The 20,526-nt window shown below is 48.0% G+C and overlaps 1 protein-coding gene across 2 annotated transcripts in view; it reads right to left on the reverse strand.

Annotated features, from left to right (window-relative positions):
- Positions 1-694: 694 nt before the first annotated feature.
- The window catches only part of TMEM181 (transmembrane protein 181), a 47,490-nt gene continuing 27,658 nt past the window's right edge, over positions 695-20,526 (reverse strand). Inside the window, exons 7-17 of one of the 2 annotated variants that reach the window (XM_027082320.1) lie at positions 13,622-13,702; positions 11,856-11,955; positions 11,197-11,351; positions 10,867-10,958; positions 9,828-9,885; positions 9,091-9,193; positions 8,471-8,522; positions 6,456-6,538; positions 5,418-5,507; positions 4,592-4,658; positions 695-4,166 (exon numbers count right to left, since the gene is read on the reverse strand). In XM_027082320.1, the coding sequence (XP_026938121.1) occupies positions 4,088-4,166; positions 4,592-4,658; positions 5,418-5,507; positions 6,456-6,538; positions 8,471-8,522; positions 9,091-9,193; positions 9,828-9,885; positions 10,867-10,958; positions 11,197-11,351; positions 11,856-11,955; positions 13,622-13,702 (960 nt within the window). In that variant the 3' untranslated portion in view covers positions 695-4,087. The remainder of the gene's footprint in view (positions 4,167-4,591; positions 4,659-5,417; positions 5,508-6,455; positions 6,539-8,470; positions 8,523-9,090; positions 9,194-9,827; positions 9,886-10,866; positions 10,959-11,196; positions 11,352-11,855; positions 11,956-13,621; positions 13,703-20,526) is intronic. The other variant, XM_027082311.1, reaches the window with a different exon arrangement.

Consider the following 20,526-nt stretch of genomic DNA (forward strand, 5'->3'; position numbering starts at 1 on the left):
CATAGTCTAAATAGTATCACAAATGAATTCTCCATATTTAGTTAGTGGCTTTAGAATCTATAAAACTGTAAAAAACAGAAGAAGTTGCAGTTCAGCTCTGGTCCTCGCCAGTACAGCGATTTGCTGATCCACCCGTGGGACCAAGATCCTGACCGCTTTGCTGTGTTCTGGTTGGAATTCTACCCTTGGGCATCACATCCTTCCCTCAAGGGCTTCTCTCCTGGAGCTTAAGGGGTGGCAAGTGGGCAAGCTGGTCTTTTCTGATAGCTGGAGAGCTCTGACTCACACTGTCGGCCCAAATCTGCAACACTACAGCCTCTACTCCTGTGTTTTCTTTTTCAGTAGCAATCACAACAGAAATGTTTTAGTACCTTACGGCTTACACAATGCTTTCACAATTATTCATTTTGTGTCCACAACAGTTAGACCGTTATTTATGAATCAGAAAAGGTGTCTGGAGGTTTTCTGACTGATTTAAAGTCATATCCAAGTAAGTGGGGAGGTGGGCCCCAAAACCGGTGAAGCTCACCTTCGGGGCTCATGCCTGGGCCACGTTAACATGGCAATAAAGACAGACACACCTCCGCGTCCACCTGCTGAAATGAAAAAACCCTGCTCTTGTCCCTAAAGCACCAATGCCTGAATGATCAAGTTAACTCCACATGCAAAGAGCAAACAAATCAATGTACATAAATAAGGATCAAATATCAAAAATTTATTAACATCTACCAGAAAGGTAGTCTCTTAGTAAAAGGTGAAAGATTTATACGATCTCAAGAGAAACCAGAGTATAGGAAGGTAGTCTCTTAATGAAGCCATTCCCGAAGTGTAAATTTGCCATAAATAAACATTTATTCACTTTGATTGACTAAAATGATCATTCTGTGATCAGTACTACTGTACTCACTGACACAGTTCCAAGGTCTAATACATAGCTTTATCTCTCCTTTTGAGCTTAAGGTTTAGAGTTGCTTTATTGTACAGATATTTACAGTCTCTTTGTAAAAAGGCAGTTTTCAGTAGCAGAAAATCCTGTGTTTCACAGTCTGGTATTACAGTTCCCAGTATACCTAAAACATGTCAAATCAAGATGAACAGGGTAACAAGATGTCACAGACTGAAGCAACTTCCCTTTGGCCTGCGGAAAAGGTTTGTACCTTTGTTTTTCAAAAGTCTAACCTCTAAGGCAACTGGTTTTTAAAACCCTCAGAATACATAAATGTACTTAAGTGTTCTAAGTCTAGTCTTCACTAGATGTCCCTTTTAATCATCCCTTCTATGAGCCTCTGTGTTTTTCCCTGTGAAAAGGATTCCAGGAAATAAGTTACTGACCACATTATAATCTACTGAACGTAACTGTACCTTCAGTAAATAGCTCATGGAATTCTTGAGGCTGGTGATGTCTGTATTGTAACCTGACCATTTAATGGGTTGGGTTTACATAATGTATCTAAACTTTTATTGCAATCTGTAATTATGTACAGGAACAATCTTACAAACCTTGAATATATTTTACATATCCTCTTCTTTAGCCTTTCAAATGGGGCTTAAGAGAGAGAAAACTGCATCACTGCACTGCTTCAATGATTTAATAATAAATCAAGCAGACCTTTATCCACATGGATAATGAAGCTCTCCCTAGGGAAACTGTGAAATGCCTATGGTCATCTTCCAGGTTCCCTAGACTGGACCAGTATAAAAATTATCCCAAAGATGATGTTATTCAAGCTGTTACCATGGAAGAACTAAAGTCAGCCCTTTATAATTTAAGTTTGCAAAACTTTGATACCCTCCAAGACCAAAAAATAATCATAGTAATTTTCTTGCTACTGTCTAAAGTTTCTGGCAGACTTTAGTGTTTTAACCTAATACCTATGGCACATATAATACACACTAAATGCTATATATTTTAAGCAAATTTTTACATGTAAGATGTAATATGTTGACATATGATACCAGAGAAGAGAAACTGAAAATGCATGACTTAATAAAGAACCATTTCCCACTTAAGTACTTTCTTTTGTAACTTTTCCTCGTTTCCAACTTAGTTACAAAAAGTAAATAAATACTCCCATATTTTTCATTTCACTGATTTGATGCCAATAAGAATCAAAGGATGACGATTCAGTCATCAGTTAACAATTACACTATAGGATGAGGATAAGTTTTCAAATGTACCTAATGTGTACAGCTAAATGCCTCAAGTACTATACATTTACTGATAAATAACAGCATTCCAAATTATGGACAATTATTTTATAATGATTAAAACTTGGAAACTATATCATACTAGGATACATTAATCAGCACAAGTAAGTTTTCATCAATTTACATAAAATTACTTAGTCTTAATAGAAGTTGTAAAATTTGGTAACAGAAAATTTCTTCAATACCTCTGAATACACAGAATCAAAAAAAATTAATCACATCCTTGCAGCAAATGTAAAAACCATGTGAACTTGAATTACCCTTGCAATAATACAACTGTTTTAATTCAGACTTTCTTATTTACAAGGTTTTAAAAACAAATATAAATGGAGTCCATGTTAAAGGTGCATTATCGTTAAAGTTTAAATTAAAAAGAAAGATATGAAGTCATGATGAATAGTCTCTCGTGAACCTCTCTAAGGTCCCAACACTACCTAAAGTGGAATATAACCTTTAGCTCTGAATGGTAACTGGAGAGTTAATGTATACGTGAAAAAAGTGCGGGGGCTGTTTGCAGAGCAGAACAATCACGTCCCATACCTCTGTGTCTGCCGAGATGGCATCAATCAGGATGTCTGCAATGATCACAGGTAACCCATTCAAGAGAGAGATTACTATGCATGCCAAATGAAAAGCAGAGGAGATATCTCTACCTCCTATAATTAGTCTTTGACAAAAAGGAACTGGAAATCTCCAGGGCCTTCTACGATGCCACAGATACAGCAGCTCCAGACGGCTCTTACACAGAGCAATTCATCTGTTTACCTGACGACCATGCAAGACACACAGGGCCGGAATGATTCCCAACAAGTTACCTTCTCCCCAAAGAGGTTCCTCCGTAAGCCACCTAAAATGTTTTACCTTCTTTCGTCTAGTTTCCAGATGTGAAGCTGAAGAACTTTTTGGCAATAACGAATCTGTAGTAGAGTATACCAATCACTTGTTTAACTTTTATTAAAAAAACAAACAAAACAAATAGAGCTCTACAAGGTATCATCTTTGACAGAGCTGCAGAAACTCCTGCTTACTGGAATTGTAATGGATACCCTCCTCCCCATGAATATGCATGATGTCTCTATGCACAGGGACATCATTCATATTCATGATGGAACGCTCACACGCATTACTCACGTGTGCACACAGGCCCTTAGAAAACTCTGGCAACAAGACCCTTCCCATGGGAGCTGACAACCTGTCAATCATCTTACCCTTTCCTTACGAGCCTTATGGAACGCTCCTCAGAATTCCAAGACAGCAGCTCTGCCTTGGTGGCAGTGAAGGGCTAGGACCTGCCCACCCTCCTCCCTTTCCCCAAAGAGCCATTACACACGTACACATTTCACACAGCAACCGACACAAGTTACCCATCACTTGAGATGCGTGATCTTCCAGAGCACAGGCCACTCGGTGGGGAAGGACTGCCCTCGTGGGGCAGCCACAGAAATAGGCTTCCCTTTGGGTTTAAAGGGTCAAAAGTTGGTACCACGGGGCAGGGAAGAAAGGAAGGGAGCAGAGGAACACCCCCATGCTGTGGACCTTACTCCTAAGGGCTTTCCAGGAACTTGGAATGAGTAAATTTTCTTTTTAAGTACATAATTCTCTCTACTAAAAACAGCAGTAACTTCTTGCTCACTGGAAACAGCCACCTCCCATGTGAAATCTTTGAAACATGATCTGGCGGCTGAAACTTTGTCAGAGCTCTCTTCCCAAATCAATGCAGTCAGTCTACCAGTAAATTTGGCCCAATGTTTAAATTTGTCCTCAGTTTTGGTTTCCCTTTCAAAAATATGTAAACAAATAAGGATCAGGAAATCTCTGCTTGTAAGAGAGGTCTGCGTTCAGGCAGGTACAGGGCAGGCCAGGAAGCAGGCACGGGGGCTCAGTCACTCTCAGACCCCTCCTTGTACTGGGCCCGGATGGCCTGGCCGTTCTGCAGGGGCATCTCTTCATAGTCGCTCCTGTTACAAGAGAGGCCTCTGATACCATTCGGCTTTCGACAGCACTGGGTTTATTCTCCTCTTCACACTGACCCGCCGTCCTAACAAGAGCCCGTTTCCTAGCCTTGCTCTCTCCACTTCTGTCACCAGCTGATTCCTCCCACCCCTCCGGCCCCACCCATCACCAGTGTGTCTGTTCTTCCAGAAAAGAACTGCTCTTCCTGCGGTCACCAGTCACTCAGGTGTCCAGCAGGAAGGGCCACTACCCACCTAAGCCTGAGTAACGTGACAACACAAAACCAGGGGATCACATGACTCTCCCAGATGAAAGAGACCGATGATACCTCTGAAATCGTCTGAGAATGGTCACCAGCCTCTCCGGTAAACACGCGAAAGCAGGCTGAGCGCTCGCCCTGGGGCAGCCTTCGGCAGAGGTGGGGACTTACCCATATATCACGTCGTCGTCCGAGTCGTTGAGCATGGAGAAGGCGGGATTGTCCTTCAGCTGGGACTCTGAAAACCAACAAGCATTTTAACGTCACTAGCCCAGAGAGGCAGGATGCTGTTCTAGAAGAAGGGTGGGAGTCAGAAAGGGCTGGATTCCAATCCCCGCTTCCCCGTTCACCGCCTGCGTGAGCTGGACAGGTCGTTCTGTCCCCCGGGGGGTGCCGCGGGAAGACTGAGCGGAAGCCTGGGGGGAAGGGCCGCCTGGAGCAGCCAGCGGGCGGGCTCCCCGCACCCCAGGGTCCCGCAGGTCCTCACTGGGAGCAGGGCCGGGTGACCTGGTCTGCCTGCTGCGCCCACCCGCCCCGGGCCTGCACACAGCTGCTGGTCCACAGCCCGTCAGCCGTCACCTCTGCCCGGACCCTCTGTGCACGTGCTGAGAGCCCATCCATGGGCAGCCAGGTGGCCCTGCCGTCCCGGCCCCAGGGAGTTCTCACTCTCCTCACCCCGGGGCAAAAGGGCTGTTTTGGTTTGGTTCTTTTGGGAGGTGGGGCGGGGTGTACGTCTGGCTTTCTTTTGAAGGTCACGGCACTCATTTCCAACAGACTTTATTTCGCGGGGCTGACGGACACGCTCGTGTCAGGACCCACGGACACACTCCGTTCCTGCATCTTGGGCTGTAAGGACACAGCACCTGCTGGGCTCCCCCTACGGCTCAGGGCTCACTATCCGAGCCCGCCTGGTCTCTCTGCTAAAGAGGGAGCTGGGGAGGCGGGGCCGGAGCTGCTGCCCAAGCTCCCTGGTCAGCGACCCTGGCCGACGGCTTACCGTACAGGGCATTCTTCGAGGGCGAATACACAAAGGCCAAAGTGTAGAGGTAAAAGTTCAGCAGGCCGTAGAAAGATAAGAATTCAGCTGGTGACACTGGTCAAGGGAAGCAGCAGAGCTGGGACACCGTCTATTTGGACAGTCAGCCGGCCCCTCCCCCAACCGTCAGTGACTGCTAAGCAGCAGGCAGGACCCCGGGGGCCACACCCAGACATCGGGCACCACGGGGCAGGCCCACACCGGAGGTTACAGTGCCTTTCCAGGGGCACCTGGAAACCACAGGTGAGCCGCGCCCTCTCCTCTCCATGGACGCCTCTGGAGGTGGCAGGACCTGATGAGAGCAAGTCGCAGGCAAAGGGCAGGAAGGAGAGTCAAGAATAAAAGGAAGAACTGGATCCAGACTCTCAAACTAGTCCTTTTTAATCTTTTCTGAATTACACGCCCCTTTGAGAATCTGATAAAAGCACTGTGTGAAATTCAGTCACAAAAACGTGAAAAATCATGCATTGATTCTAAGGATGTAAGTAAGAGAAGAGGCCCCACGGAAGGAAGCCAAGACGTGAGGGATGAACCCCAGGGTCTCCCCTGATGGATGCCGTCACTGAAGGCGGGAGTGGGAGGCACACACTTGACCCGATTATGCACCCGAAAGAGGAGCCTACTGCCAAGGCAGCGGGGCCTCAGGGACTCGAAGGAGGTCCCGCTGCTCACAAGCCCTCCCCGGAGACACAGGTGTCAACTGCAGCTGGACACATCTGGGACTCGGTAAGGGATGCCATCTGGGGAGAGGGAGAGGTGGGCAGCCCTGGCCTGACCCGAGGCTTGGATGGTGAGCGGACCCGCTGCGGTCCCTGCCCCACAGAGAGGAGAGGGGGGCGTGAGGGGGGGGGCAGGCGCTGGGGCCCCTGGCCCTCTCATTCACACGGACGGGGGTGAGGCCCCCAGGGCATGCCTCTTCCTGACCTTCACAGGCCTGCAACGCTACCCACCCCACCGGGGTGTGTGCCTGACGCCCGACGTCTTCCCACGAAAGGATATAATTCTGGTAGTGAGTTGACAGTTCAGCTACAAAGTTGTCTTGTAATACTTGTGCTCCGAACCTTAAATAAAGGATGACGATGCTGAAAGAGAAGGGGGGTGGACAGTACATAAAAACATACCGAGATACAGCACTGGCTGCATATAACCTGCCACCTTCACTGTCTAGTCCTGATTTTCTCTGCGTGGAGACTCGTACACGTGCACACAGCCCCTCCACTGGGCTCCTGGTCTCAGATCCAGGGACGAGGTCAGCAGCGGCCGACACAGCCCTCGTCGCAGCCTCGAGTCCAGGTCCCCGGGCACGTGCTCCCCCTCTGCTCTTACCCAGTTTGTGCCGTCTGGACCATCTCCTCCAACAGACCACCAGCCCCCGGGGGACAGTCTGCCCGTCTTGTCCTCTTCCCCCCACTGGGCAGTGGTTCACATACCTGTCCGACACCTGCCCACCAACGCACGTGCCGACAGAGGGTTCTGGTACTGGGGAGCCCACTTCCCCTCCCTGGGGTCCAGTCTCCACTCCAGCCAGACAGTTTAATAAAATGTGAACCAGGTCCCTTCACCTCCTGGCTTAAAACCTTGCGAAGGGTTCCCACCACTGAGAATGGAACCGAGACTCCTCACCACGGCCTGCGAGGCGGCCTGACCTCCCGGTGGTCACCCTCCCTCACGTCCTCACGCCCTGCGACGCCGCTGTCCCTGAGCCCAGGCTTCAGGGTCCTACTTCAGGCCCCAGGCCCCCTGCTCAGAGAGCCGTCCCCCACGAGCCTCCGTACAGCAGCCATGGCCCTCCTGCCATCATCCATCCCTCTGCTTTCATTACGGCGTTTAGGCTGTCTTTAAATTTTGTATCACTGCCCTCCCCACCCTGGACAGAGAGGAGCCTGTCTGCCCATTACCAGTGGAGGTACTTCCTGGGTATCTGCTGCACGGATGAATCCCCTTGAAATGCAGACGAAGGAAGATCCCCAAAGCATAACAACTTCTAGACAGACGTACAGAGGTCACCACAAGGAGACGGCAGCTCCCAGCCCGTGGACTGGGGCAGCCTGAGGGCGAGGCTGTGTGAGGGGAGGTGAGGGCTGCTGACGTGTAAAAGGAGGTGAGGGTGTGCACGTGAGGTGCACCAAGGGCTGCAGAGAGACTGAGTAACAACACGGGAACCTCTGTTTTCAGGTGAATTTAGATGCTGAATAAAACCAAGCTCGTTGAAAACCAGGCCAAGTTCACATGCTTTGGTGAGGGACGCACACAACTCCTGCAGGGCCGGGTGAATGAACCCAGATGCCTCCAGGATCCCCCATCCAACAAGGCTGGGACCCCAGCGCAGTGGTGGAAAGCCAGCCACTCGGAGCCCGGACTGGCTCCCACCAGGGAAAGGGCTTGAGAGCCACTTATTTGCCATCCAAACAACCGAGAAAGCAATGCAGGTAACTAGGTGTGATTCCCCGTCGGGATTTTGATTTTAGGAGAAAGCGACAAACCAGAAACAAGCAAGCAATTATCTGGAATTCATCAAAGAGCCGGCTTTCCGCGCTCCCTCGGGCCAGCCCGCGGACCCGGCAGAGTCCTTGGCACCCGCTCTGCTGCACGGCATCTCCTGCCCGCTTCCCTCGGGCAGCAGCGTGTGTGCTTCAACGATGCCCACTTACAGTCCTGTTCTTGGGGCAGCAAAAGGACCCCAGGTGCCAAGCACGTCACCCAGGATTCTAACTCTCTGACTTGTCTCTACTGCGTCTGCTGCCTTCCAGGGCACATGTCAGAGCAAGGGGGGAACCCGAGCAGCGCTGGGCCGCGGGCTTCGCCAAGCTCTTCTCTCCCCTGGCGCGAACAACAGAACGTGCTCCCTCAGCCACCACACGCTCAGGGCCCTGCCGGGGGAGGAGGCCTCACACCAGTGGACACAGATGGCTAGAAGCACCCTAAAATTAACCCCATAAAACGGGAGAAAGACATTCATGACGGTAAAATAAAAACCCACATTTTGCTTCTTTTAAGAAGTAAAGTCTTCTTACCTAATGACAAGTACTACAAAAGTCAATGCTGTCAAAAATTTCAACCTGAGATCTGAAAAAGAAGTAAATACTCCCATTAAATCACCAAATTGGAATTAAATTCCACTGATCCCAGAGATATTAAAAATAAAGCCAGACCTTCTGAACAAAACCCTTCTTCCCTCTGGACTTTAAACCTGTTAGTACCTGAAGCCCAGGAGAAATGCTGTCTCACCTCCCCGGAGGCCAGGAGGGTCTCCCAGCGAGGCCGTGGCCACTATTATTTGCTTGTGACAGATTGGGGAAAGGATCCTATGACATCAGGTGACTTGTTTCGATTCAAGGACGAGGAAAACCACCCCTGCCACTTTGTAAGGTGCGATTCCAGAAGGATCCAGGCAGCTCCAACAGCCACACTGGCACCTGGGGCCCCAGCTGGCTTCCACCCCACAGGCCTCCCTCCAGCGTTGGCCCGAAGCACTGTCCAAATGGCCCAGAGCCACCCCTGCAGCCCTGGGCTCCCTGGGGCTGAAGGCGCTGCTCCAGCCCCTGGGTCTGCCCTCTGGGTCAGGCCGTCATTCCCCCCAGCCCATGCCAACGCAGGCAGCCCTGCACCAGGGGGGTCTGAGACCAGCGCTTACCTACATAAGGCATGTGACGCAGCTCGGAGCAGGCCCGCACGATCAGGAACAAAAGGTATAAGATGTACATGGCGGCCACCACCATGAAGAAAACCTTCATTCCCTGGAGCGAAACCAGATGGGCACTTGAATGACAACAGGGTCTCGGTGTTGCTTCTCCCTCCGATAGCATAAGCAGGAAAGCCAGAGCTTTCTAGGCGGGACCCGGAGCCCTGAAGGCCACAGCCTAGAGCAACACAAGAGCACGCTGCTGCCGCTCTGACTGTCCTCAGCCCGGCTCAACCTCTGCGAGCGCAGGTGGCCAGCTCACCCCAGGAGGACACCCCGGCCCCTGCTCGTCAGACGCGCAAACGCCTGCATGACACATGGAAAGCTCCGAGCGTGGGGCCTGGAACGTAGCAGGTGCTCAATAAACGGCAGTGGCTCCTACTTGTCTCTCCCCGGGATGAGGGCCTGGCTCCCTGCCCTGCTTAGGAAGACAGTGCTATGTGTCCAAGAAAGCATCCAGGCCTGGATCTCAAGTTTTCTGGACCTTGGTTTTCTTTTCTGTGAAATGAGGGGTTGAACTAGATCACCTAGAAGACATTGGTCTAAACCACACATGAACTTCCTATGGACCTTGCCACATAACCAGCTGGCAAGCTTGTATCAACAGCACAATTTAAGTTACAAAATTCAGCGACTTTCTAAGCCAGCAGTTAAAAAAAAATTCCTCTGGCTTCATTCACAATCCTTACCTGAAAATTTCCTGTGTCAACTCGATACTGGTACATTGGATCGTGTAATTCATTAATTCTAGAAATACGATGTTATAAAAAAAATAGGTTAATAATTAGTTTACTTTTTATTTTACACTTTCTCTCACTTGGCTTTTTAAAAAACTTACTAACATAAACTACTTGCTGACCAACAGTAAAAGATTTTTAAAAAGATTTTTAATCCTCAATTTATGAGAAATCCCAAATTACCTATTGAAAATGCGCACAACACTGCTAAACTTACTGTCCACAGTCAACAGTATTGTGAAGCACAGTATTTATCATTAAGAAAATCCCTATACTAGTTCTCTTTCCATTTTAAGAGCTGTTTTCCAGGCACCTTTTCAACGGCATATATGGGCACCAGGAAATAGATGAGCACACAAAGAAAGCAACAGAAGTAAACATAAACTTCTATGAAGCGCATTTCAAAATGACACTGGGCTGCTGAGACGACAGGCGGGTGGGAAGAGGGAAGCGGAGACGTGTGCTGAGTCCTATCATTACTGTGCCAGGTGCCAATATCATACCCCTGAGATGGGACTAGTTTCTGCAGAAAATCCTACTTGGGTGAATCAGGTTGTTACTACGTTAGGCTTCTGCGGTGGTTCCATTTCACAGATGGACAAAAATACTAAGGATCAACCCTGGGAGCTGGTATAAGGATGGGGAGGTTTAAAGACACAAGCCAAAGGAGAAACTTAAAACATCTGGGGACATGAACCAGGAGCCGACCTGAGCGTCATTCCTACAAATGAAGTCTCTGCCTCTCCGAAGGAGAAATCTGAAAAGACGTGGTCTTTTTCATTTTCCACCTTAGAGTAGAAGAATCGTGTCCATCTCTACATGCCATTCAAGCAGAAATGAACCCTCAGTTTAAGTCACACTACCAAATCATGAAACACTGGGTGACAGATTCCTTTCTGGGTGAGTTCACAAAACACAGTCAGCTTTGGGTCTGTCCACCTTGTTAAATGCTTTCCAAGACTGAAGTTTCACATATAATAAAGTTACTCACGTCTGCCATATTCCGAGGGTAACACAGGCCAACCACAATAGTCCAACAATGAAGCATTTGGGCAAATAGAAAGTCAAGCACTTCCTTTCTCCCTTAAAAAAAAAAAAAAAAGAAAGAAATAGAGAAGTTAGTAATTCTAGCAAACTATTACCCCCTCACAGACCACAACGGATCATAGATACTCCCATCATTTCCACACAGCACACACTCTTCTGTTGACTATGAGGCTGAAGACAGGTTCCCAAGGACAAGTTCACCCTAAGGTTATCACCAGAGTCTGGAACAGAAGGACTGAGTCCCCCACTCCCCCCGGAAGCGCTGACGGCTCACCTGCACCCGGATCCCATGGTACACGCACAGCCAGAAGAGCAGCAGCGCACACAGGAACACAGACTGGAAGAGGTCGTCCAGCATCCCCGGGAACCAGCTGTTCACCAGGAAGGAGAGGGGGAAGAACGGGTCTGCAAGGCAAAAGGCAGACAGGCCTGGGAAGGCAGACTTGCCAGCACCCGGCAGGGCACCCGGCCCCGTGCGAGGGCAGAGCTCATGATCGCTTTCCCCCCCGGCCAGAGCCATGGGGAAGCTAGCGAACTAATGGCTGTCTTGTTTTTCAAAACACCGAAAAGCCAAAGAACAGATTGCTCCAGGAATGAGTACTGAGTGCCGTCTGCTCGCGCCAGCCGCTCCTCCCCGCAGGCCTGGGAGTCCCGGCGCTGCAGCTCTGGAAGCAGATGCTTTCTGGAGCAGGGCACGAGAAGCAGACGGCACTGCTGCCACCCTCAGCCAAGTCCCAAGACGGTGTCTGCGGCCCTTCCGGGTTTTAACCTCCAGGCAGGGGGAAAGCTGCAGGCACCGCGCATCCTGGAGCAATGTCCCTCGGGCCGCACGGCGCTACCACCTGTTCCTTCAGGGGCCCCCAGGCCACCCCCAGGATGCCTTTCAGCTTTCAACGTTAAAGGGGAAAGCGCCAAAGTAAAAATGGTACCTACCGTTGTAAAGTAGCAGCAGGGGCAGGAGAATGGACATCCACTTCTGCTCGATGCCCCAGTCTCGCATGGAAAACTTCCGGAGGGAGTGAGCAAACAGGCACTGTGAACCAGACCAGGCCCCCAGTCACTGTCTTTGCCCACCCCGCCGAGCATCCCCTTACGTCTGTCTTCCTAAATCAAAGGTCTCAGTGCCAGCCAAGACCCGATGAGCCAACCCCTTGCTGAACCGACCCTGAGACCACCAGTGACAACTGGGAGAAGATGGTGAATTGCTGCAAAGGAGCCTCGATAAGACGGTCATGGCTGTTCCCACAGGGGCAGGAGGTGACGAGGAATACAATGGCCATAACCCCCCTGGCCCCCCAGCCTCCTCCTGGGCAGGCTGCTTCTACCAGGCCGGCTCCCACTGAGCCGCAGGGAAGGACCTCCCCGGGCACGGGCCACAGGCTCCCAGAGGTGCGACTTTCACAGATGACGCCAGCGTCTAGGGAGGCGCCGGGGCTCCCAGAGGAAACGCCAAGGGATGAGGCTTATACACAACCACGTCCGCGATGCGCTTCTTTCAAACACCCCCCTGAAGGGGCAGTGGCCCATGGGAGAGCTTTCTTTAAACTCTAAAACATCACACAAGTTGTGATTTTTAAGCCTGGAGTCGTTTTGTTTTTCTCTGCAGTCTGACATAAGCCAATAATTTCCTAAGCAATTTGGACTTCCTGGGCTGATGGACCATTTCCCCCAGTCTGTCTGTCAGAATCAGGCCCATTTCTCTTGTCTGAGAGCATGGGGCCCTGGGTACCAGTTCTCTGGGCCCCAGAGTACGGCAGCAGAATCCCAGGCAACAGAAATCCTTCAAGGAACAGCAAGGATTTCTGACCAAATATAAACAGCGGTGTTCCACTTTCCTTTAGTGAGTTCACCGGGGGAGGCCCTGGCCATCCCAGCTCTCAGGGTACTCCGTGGCCGTGTCCTGCCTTCCAGCCACACTCAGATCACCACCGTCTGGCATTTCCCTCACACGCCCCCTGTGAGCCTGTGTCCTTCTGTGTATACAGTTAGTCTGCGAAGCAACAAGTTCCTGGGGTGGCAACTGGAGCGACCACCACTGCCAAGAACGGACGTCCTAAACGTCACTCCCTCCGCGTCAGCACAGGGCAGGCAGCTGACGGGGGCAGGATACCACCCTCCGGGCACACTTCCTTTTCCTCCAATTTATAACTTCCCACCTTCACTGGCTGGGCCTCTGTGGGGACTGCCTGTACTCTGTGGGTTACCACCCCCCAAAGACACGGTGCACCAGTGGACAGAGACCTCGGATCCCAAACGAGCTGAAAGCCTGCACGTCCAAAGCCTCTCACCTGCACTCTCCTGAAAGAGCCCAAAGCCTGAAAGGTCTGGTCCACTTTTCCAAATGTAAAAGCCAAGAACGTGCTGTATCTGCACTCAGAGAAGGTCATTCAAACGAGGCAGAATCCCTCCACACAGGTTAAATGGTACTTCTCACCGCACACCGATGAGAACTCACTTACAAGTCAGTGACCTGTAATTACTGTGATGCTATGCAGTGCTTACTTACTAAAGATAGCACAGCGTTCTTGCAGCACAGCACCCCAGCAGAAATACAGAGTATTCAGTACCATCAGGTCGGCCCACTGGATGGAGTGTCTCAGAGTTCAGGTAGACCTCCCGCGCTCTAATAACCATAATTTATGAACTAACTTTGCCCGTGTTTGGATTCTGACATAATCTGCTAGGTGAACGGTACTTACAGTGACAATGAAGGTAAGCACCACAAAGACGAATCGGAACCAAATTTCCAGGTGGGAAAATGCAGGGTCGTAAGTCTTCCACTAAAATGGAAAGCAGGAAAACAATTTGAAAAAAATTCATCTAAAAGGAAGTACACCACATTATTTATTTATTTTTATATGGTGTGCCCATACAATGGAATACTATTTTTTTGTAAACGTCTTCTATTTATTTATGTATTTTTGGCTGCGTTGGGTCTTTGTTGCTGTGTGCGGGCTTTCTCTAGTTGCGGCGAGCGGGGGCTACTCTTTGTTGAGGTGCGCGGGCTTCTCATTGCAGTGGCTTCTCTTGTTGCGGAGCACGGGCTCTAGAGCATGTGGGCTTCAGCAGATGCGGCTCGCGGGCTCTAGAATGCAGGCTCAGTAGTTGTGGTGCACGGGCTTAGTTGCTCCGTGGCATGTGGGTCTTCCTGGACCAGGGCTCGAACCCCTGTTCCCTGCATTGGCAGGCGGATTCTTAACCACTGCGCCACCAGGGAAGTCCCCATCACATTATTAATAATAGTTATCTCTAAATGTGAGACTACAGGTAGTTTAAAATGTTCTCTTACACCTTCTTACATGTTCTAAAACTTTAACACTTAGTACATTTTATTTTTATATTAAAGAACACACACCTTGTACCAAGAGTTGAAAATAGCTTTAAATGGTGGCATACTAATGATGAATCTGGCAGATAAATTATTCTGTAATAATAGTAATAGCATTTGGCTTTTAAATCTCATGTCAAAGATCAATGCTGTCAATCTCTTTATTAGAAAAAGCCATGCTTTCCATGAAAAGAAATAGACTTTTAAACAACGCAAAAATGTAAGTATGATGTTCTAAAAAAGACTGAGTGAAACGTATAGATATGAATCTGAGACAAAAAAAAAATACTGTGGAATTACGGTTGTCAGTTCTTGTGCTGAGTAGTCTCACTCATACCAAGTGCATGGCTAACAGAGCGAGGATGAGGCCCCACGTGCTGACAGCAGGTGGAAGGCAGCCCTTCCCACCTCGGTTACCAGCCAGATTCATCACCAGACCCCAGGACACGGCACTGCACTGGGCTAGGGAGCCCCATCATTTTAATGCACTGAATTAAAATCATCTGAGCAATTTAAAAATTGTAACAGATAGAGCAACAGACAGAGTTAAAGACACCAGATTCACCTTATTTGCCTCAAACATTAAATGTATACACACACACACACACACACACACACACACACACACAAAGACCCTGGACACGAGGCAATGAAGGGCCATAATCTCTAGCTGATGGGGGACAGGTGCACCCTCTGGTCACCCCAAACCCTGAGGGAACCCGAGCAGAGCCCAGTGGTCTCGGAGTCGCACACACACTGCTGTGAGTGCAGGGACACAGCTCACCGGCTGTGACTCACAGGACAGAGCACTAACAGAGGTACAGAGCAAGCTCCGGCCGTGTGCCAAAGGTCGCCCTCCCCATGTCTTCACCTGAATACTGATCGCATGACAGTGGGTAAAGCACCCAAGGCCAGGGGAAAATCCCTAAAAGGATCGCTAGCACTCACTGAAGGCCAGTAACAGCAAGAAAAATGCACAATCAGAGGGATATTGTAGAGCGTACTCCAAGCGCTTTCATCTCAGTGGTGGGGAAGAATTAGCCTTCGACTCAATGCTGCTTTGGTCCCACCCAGCAAAGTTTAAAATCAAGGCCTGAAAAGCACAAACTGTTTCCAAGTAACGTTACCACATCCTAGAACAGAGCTCAAGGATATTTATCAGAACACAAAACTCTAGCAATCAGTAATGTCTGACATTGAATCAAAAATACCAGACGTGTAAAGAAAGCAAGAAAATATGAAACATGATAAGAAAAAAACTAATCAATCAAAACTGACCCAGAAATCGCAGACGACAGCATTAGTAGATAAGGACATCAAGAAGCTAGAGGAGAGTTTGCATACGTGAAGCAGAGACCTGGAGGGTGATCCACAGCAGATTAGACATCACAGATGGCATAAACATGAAGACAGCGAAAGAATCCATTTAAAATGCAACAGAGAGAAACATGAACAGGGCATCAGTAAGCGGTGGGACAACTTCAGGTGGCCTAGTGGATGTATATTTGGAGTCCTCAAATTTCTACTGGCGGGAAGAAGGCAGGAGGATAGAGAAAATATTTGTAGAAATATCGGCCAAATTTTTCCCAAATTTGTTGAAAATTATAAACTCACAAATCCAGGAAGCTCAATGTACCCTAAGTACAAGAAATACGAAGAAAAGTATACCAAGGAACCCCACGATCAAACTGCTCAAATAGGTAAAAGAGAAAAATCCTAAAAGTGGCGGGAGGGGGCTGGAGGGGAGGAGAACTGTTACAGAGGACAAAGACAGGATGATAGATTTCTTGTCAAAAAATGCAAACCAGAAGACCAATGTTTTCAAAGTATTGTAAATCAAAACCACAATGCAATACCACTAACATACCTATTAGAACAGCCAAAACTAAGACTGCCCTACCGAGTGTTGACGAGATGAGGATGTGAAGCAGCTGGGACCCTCACACACCGCTGATGGGAATGTGAGACAATACAGCCACCTTGAACCCAGTCTGTCAACGTCCCAAACAGTTAAACAGACCCCTGACACATGACTCAGCATCCCATTCCTAGGTATTTACCCAAGGGAAGTGAAAGCACATGTCCATATAAAGGTTTGTACACAGAAGTTCACAGCAGTTTTATTTATAACAGCCCCAAACTGGAAACAATCCAAATATCCATGAGCAGGTGAGTGGATAAACTAACTGTGCTGTATCCACACAGGGAGTGTCCCGCAGCAACACAAGGGAATGAACTCCTGATACACCCAACATCATTCATCAGGCTCTAAGTAATTATACTGAGTGCAAGAACCCAAACATACTGTATGATTCCATTTACATAAAATTCTAAAAAATACAAATGAATTTGTAATGCAAGCAGAACTATTAACAATTGATGTTAATGGGAAAGTGGAAATCATAGTAATTAAGATCATATGGGGCTTCCCTGGTGGCGCAGTGGTTGAGAGTCTGCCTGCCGATGCAGGGGACACGGGTTCGTGCCCCGGTCCGGGAAGATCCCACATGCCGCGGAGCGGCTGGGCCCATGAGCCATGGCCGCTGAGCCTGTGCGTCTGGAGCCTGTGCTCCGCAATGGGAGAGGCCACAGCAGTGAGGGGCCCGCGTACCGCAAAAAAAAAAAAATCATATGAATTGTGAAGTCAGAGATTCGGATTTACTTAATCTCATTAAACCTCAGATTTCTCCTCCATGAAATAGCTACTTTGAAGAATTATCATAACAATCACAACATTTAAATAAGAGGATGAACATAAAAAGTTTAGTGCAGTGCCTGGCAAAGAGCAAATATTCAGTAAATGATAGCTGCTATTATAAATCCCAAACACTACAGCTATTATGATTATTGCTATACTGTTTACATTTTACAACAGTATCATTTACAAAACGATCACAGTAGTGATTATGAGCAAATGATGGGGGGAGTGTTGATGTGAACATAATATTCAAAAAGAAAAAAGTATAATACATATCTTAGTTATAGATTTTAAGGCATGATCAAGAAGAGAAAAAAGAAGTGTTACCATCAAGAAAAGACTCACAAAATATGTTTAAAGTAACAGTGAAGAAAGTACGTATTTTTTTACCCTCAAGGGACTGTAACTCTTAAGAAAGAAAATAACCATGGACTCCCCAGAAGGAGGGGGGATTCAGTCTTAGGATTCTGTCAGAGGAGCACAAAATAATCAACTCGCTCACTTCAAAAATTAGCACTAGAAAACAATGCTTTACTCAATAAATAAATAGCTAAACCTAAAACATGCATTTTACAGGGTTGGCCAAAGAGTCTGTTCGGGTTTTTCCGTAACATCCTATGGAAAAACCCGAACGAACTTTTGGGCCAGCCCAATAGTTCTAAAATGTGAGTTCACAGGGGGAAAGGAGGAGAAAGATGAGGAGTTGGGGTGAAGAAGGAAGACAACGTTAAACCCCGGCTTCCCCAATTGGATCCTGGGCTGGGATCTGCCGCACGGTGGGTGCTCAATACACTGTGATGCTGGGGCCAGTCTTACTTGCTCCTGTGGCCCTTCCCCTGCCCTTTCTGCTGTAGGGAAACCACTGCCACACAGGAGCTCCCTCCAGGAGGCTGCCCTTGTCAGCAGCTGCTAAGCAGAAGCACCTGTGCCCCGCCGAGGCCAGAGCGGCCTCACAGCTCCATCTGGCGTTCACTGGTGCCAAGGGTTTGAAAAGTCCTTCTTTTCCCTAAAGTGAGCCCGAGAAGAAGGCGTGAAGCTCAGAGGACGGGCCCCAGCCCCTCCGCTACAGACAGCACAGACAGCAGCCCTCCAGTAGCTGTGGGTCCAGTGATGCTGGGGCCAGGAGGGCAATGGTCCACAGGGATCCTGTCAAGCAGTGGTCAGTGCCTGCGCCCTAACAGGACAGCGGTCACTGAATGGACCCAAGTCTATGGGTTTAAATATAAGTCTTTTAGTCAATATATTATGCATTTCCGTTGCACCAATTTACACTTTCACTAGCAGGGTATGAGAACTCTGGCAGTTCTGCATCCTTGCCAACTTTGACATTTTTTTGCCTTTTTCACTTTAGCCATTCTGGTGGGTGTGTATCACTAAGATACTTTAAAGATGTACTCATTATACTTCGTTTGCTTCCAAAAAGGAAGGAAGGTAGTTTATAATAAAAATCCCAACTAGACAGAAACCATTTTAAAGGATTTTTCAAAGGTAAAACAGTAAAGAAAGAGGGTAATTATATCAGCAACCCATGCCAGGATGCTAGTAATTACTACAATTCAGCATAAAACACCTTTCGGAGATCTGTAGCAGCTAATACCAAAAGAGAAACGTGAGGAGCTATACAGCTTTCATTCTCTAATAAAAGGGGTTAAAACAAATGGTCAAAGGAATTCTGTTTGAAGGTTTAGATGAGAGCTCACAGCATAATGGATATTGCCTTCGACAGCAATTTTATAAAAGATATAGAAACACTTTGCATAAGATTCTCTAATGGCTTAATGCATCTCTAGACAAGCTGTAGGCATAATGTGAACTTGGGACTCTCTCAGGTAGCTCTGAACTTCTCGGAGTGAACGGCTGGACTGTATCTTAGACTTCCTCTTCAAATACCAGTTGCCTTTTTAAAAAACAAATAATCTTCCCTCCTGATTATAAATATAATTAATAAAAGCTCATTATTAAAAATCGAGGGGAGGGCTTCCCTGGTGGCGCAGTGGTTGAGAGTCCGCCTGCCGATGCAGGGGACTCGTGCCCCGGTCCGGGAAGATCCCACGTGCCGCGGAGCGGTTGGGCCCGTGAGCCATGGCCGCTGAGCCTGCGCGTCCAGAGCCTGTGCTCCGCAACGGGAGAGGCCGCAGCGGTGAGAGGCCCGCGTACCGCAAAAAAAAATAGAGGGGAAAAAAGAAAATAAACATTAACCCCACCACCCAGAGATGGTCTTCAGTTTTCTAAAATACAAAATTTTAATTAACACTTTTAATTCATGTACTTTTCTATTTTTTAAAAAAAATCAGCATGTGGTTTGTGCTATCTATCCTACTTTGTGACCAGTTTATTATTTTAACGGTACAGAAGAACTAATTTATTTATTTAACCAGAACATTCCTGCTGAAATACAGATTTCTCCCAACTTCCTGCTATGAGGAACATGTTTGAACATAAATCTGTGTGGACATTTTTAATTATTTCTTTAGAATAAACTCCTAGAAGCAGAACTACTAGGTCGAAAAGAACATACACATATAGGCTTTGATACATTGCCAAAGTGGCCCCCAATGTTCAACCAATTTACACCCCATCAACCCGTATGAGAACTTGTGTCCTTACATTTCACCAGCGCTAGATGTGATTCTTCTTGTTGGTGTTTGGACTATTTGCCAGTTTGATAGGCTTTAGAAAAAAGACATTCCTTCTTGTATTCTCTAATGTTTTGGTTTGCATTTCAAAGGTTTGTCGGCCATGTGAATTTCTTATTTGGTGAAGTGCTACGCTGTTATTCTTCAATTACAAACCTAACTGTTGCCAGGCCCTCTGCTGTTACCGGGAATACAGAAATGTACCAAAGATGGAGAAAAATCTCAGGTGACGTCCCTCACAAGCCCCGAGGGTCCTACGTCTCAGCTTTGTGGATGCTGAGGAGAGCTATCAAAACGAAGCTCTGACTGTTGGCATCATTCAAGGAGAGCTGCTCTGACGGCAACTTCCTTACTGAGCCCTAAGATGAGATCACATGGCCTGCCTTCGACCAGCAAGGGCAGCATGACATGAACCAGGTTTATCTGAAACATGTATCGAATTATTTAGGAATAAGTTTAAGAGGAAATGTAAACAGATACAAAAGATGGAAGGAGAGAACCACAATCAAAAACAAAACAGTGGCCCAAGCCCACATAATAGGGCTGGGGCGAGGTAAAGCCCGTGGGGAAAACTGCTGAGCACTTTGATAAACGGCTTGTAGGGGATGACGTTCCCATAAAGACGACAGAAAGGAAAGATCCCTCGCGGGGAAAACCTGCATTCTCCAATCAGAAGGATGCGAAATAGCAAAGTCTAAAGCACAGATGTTATCCCAAGATGAGTCCAAAGAGTGCCTGAGCTCACGGCATCCGTCTGAGGCCCCATCTGGGTTCAACCTCTGCATCCTGAACCTGAGGACACGGGCAGAACGCTAATCAGATCTTCTGAAGACAAAGTTTGAGGAAATCATTTGCACAACAAGGAACAGAATCCAGAGTCTGGGGAGGAGCTAAAAGCACTGAGAAGAAACTCAGGAGCAGAGGGTCACATCTCAGTAGTGT

Source organism: Aethalodelphis obliquidens, unplaced genomic scaffold, assembly GCF_003676395.1.
Source record: "Aethalodelphis obliquidens isolate GAN/ISIS:26980383/991018 unplaced genomic scaffold, ASM367639v1 scaffold3, whole genome shotgun sequence".
In the NCBI taxonomy this organism is placed as follows: domain Eukaryota; kingdom Metazoa; phylum Chordata; class Mammalia; order Artiodactyla; family Delphinidae; genus Aethalodelphis; species Aethalodelphis obliquidens.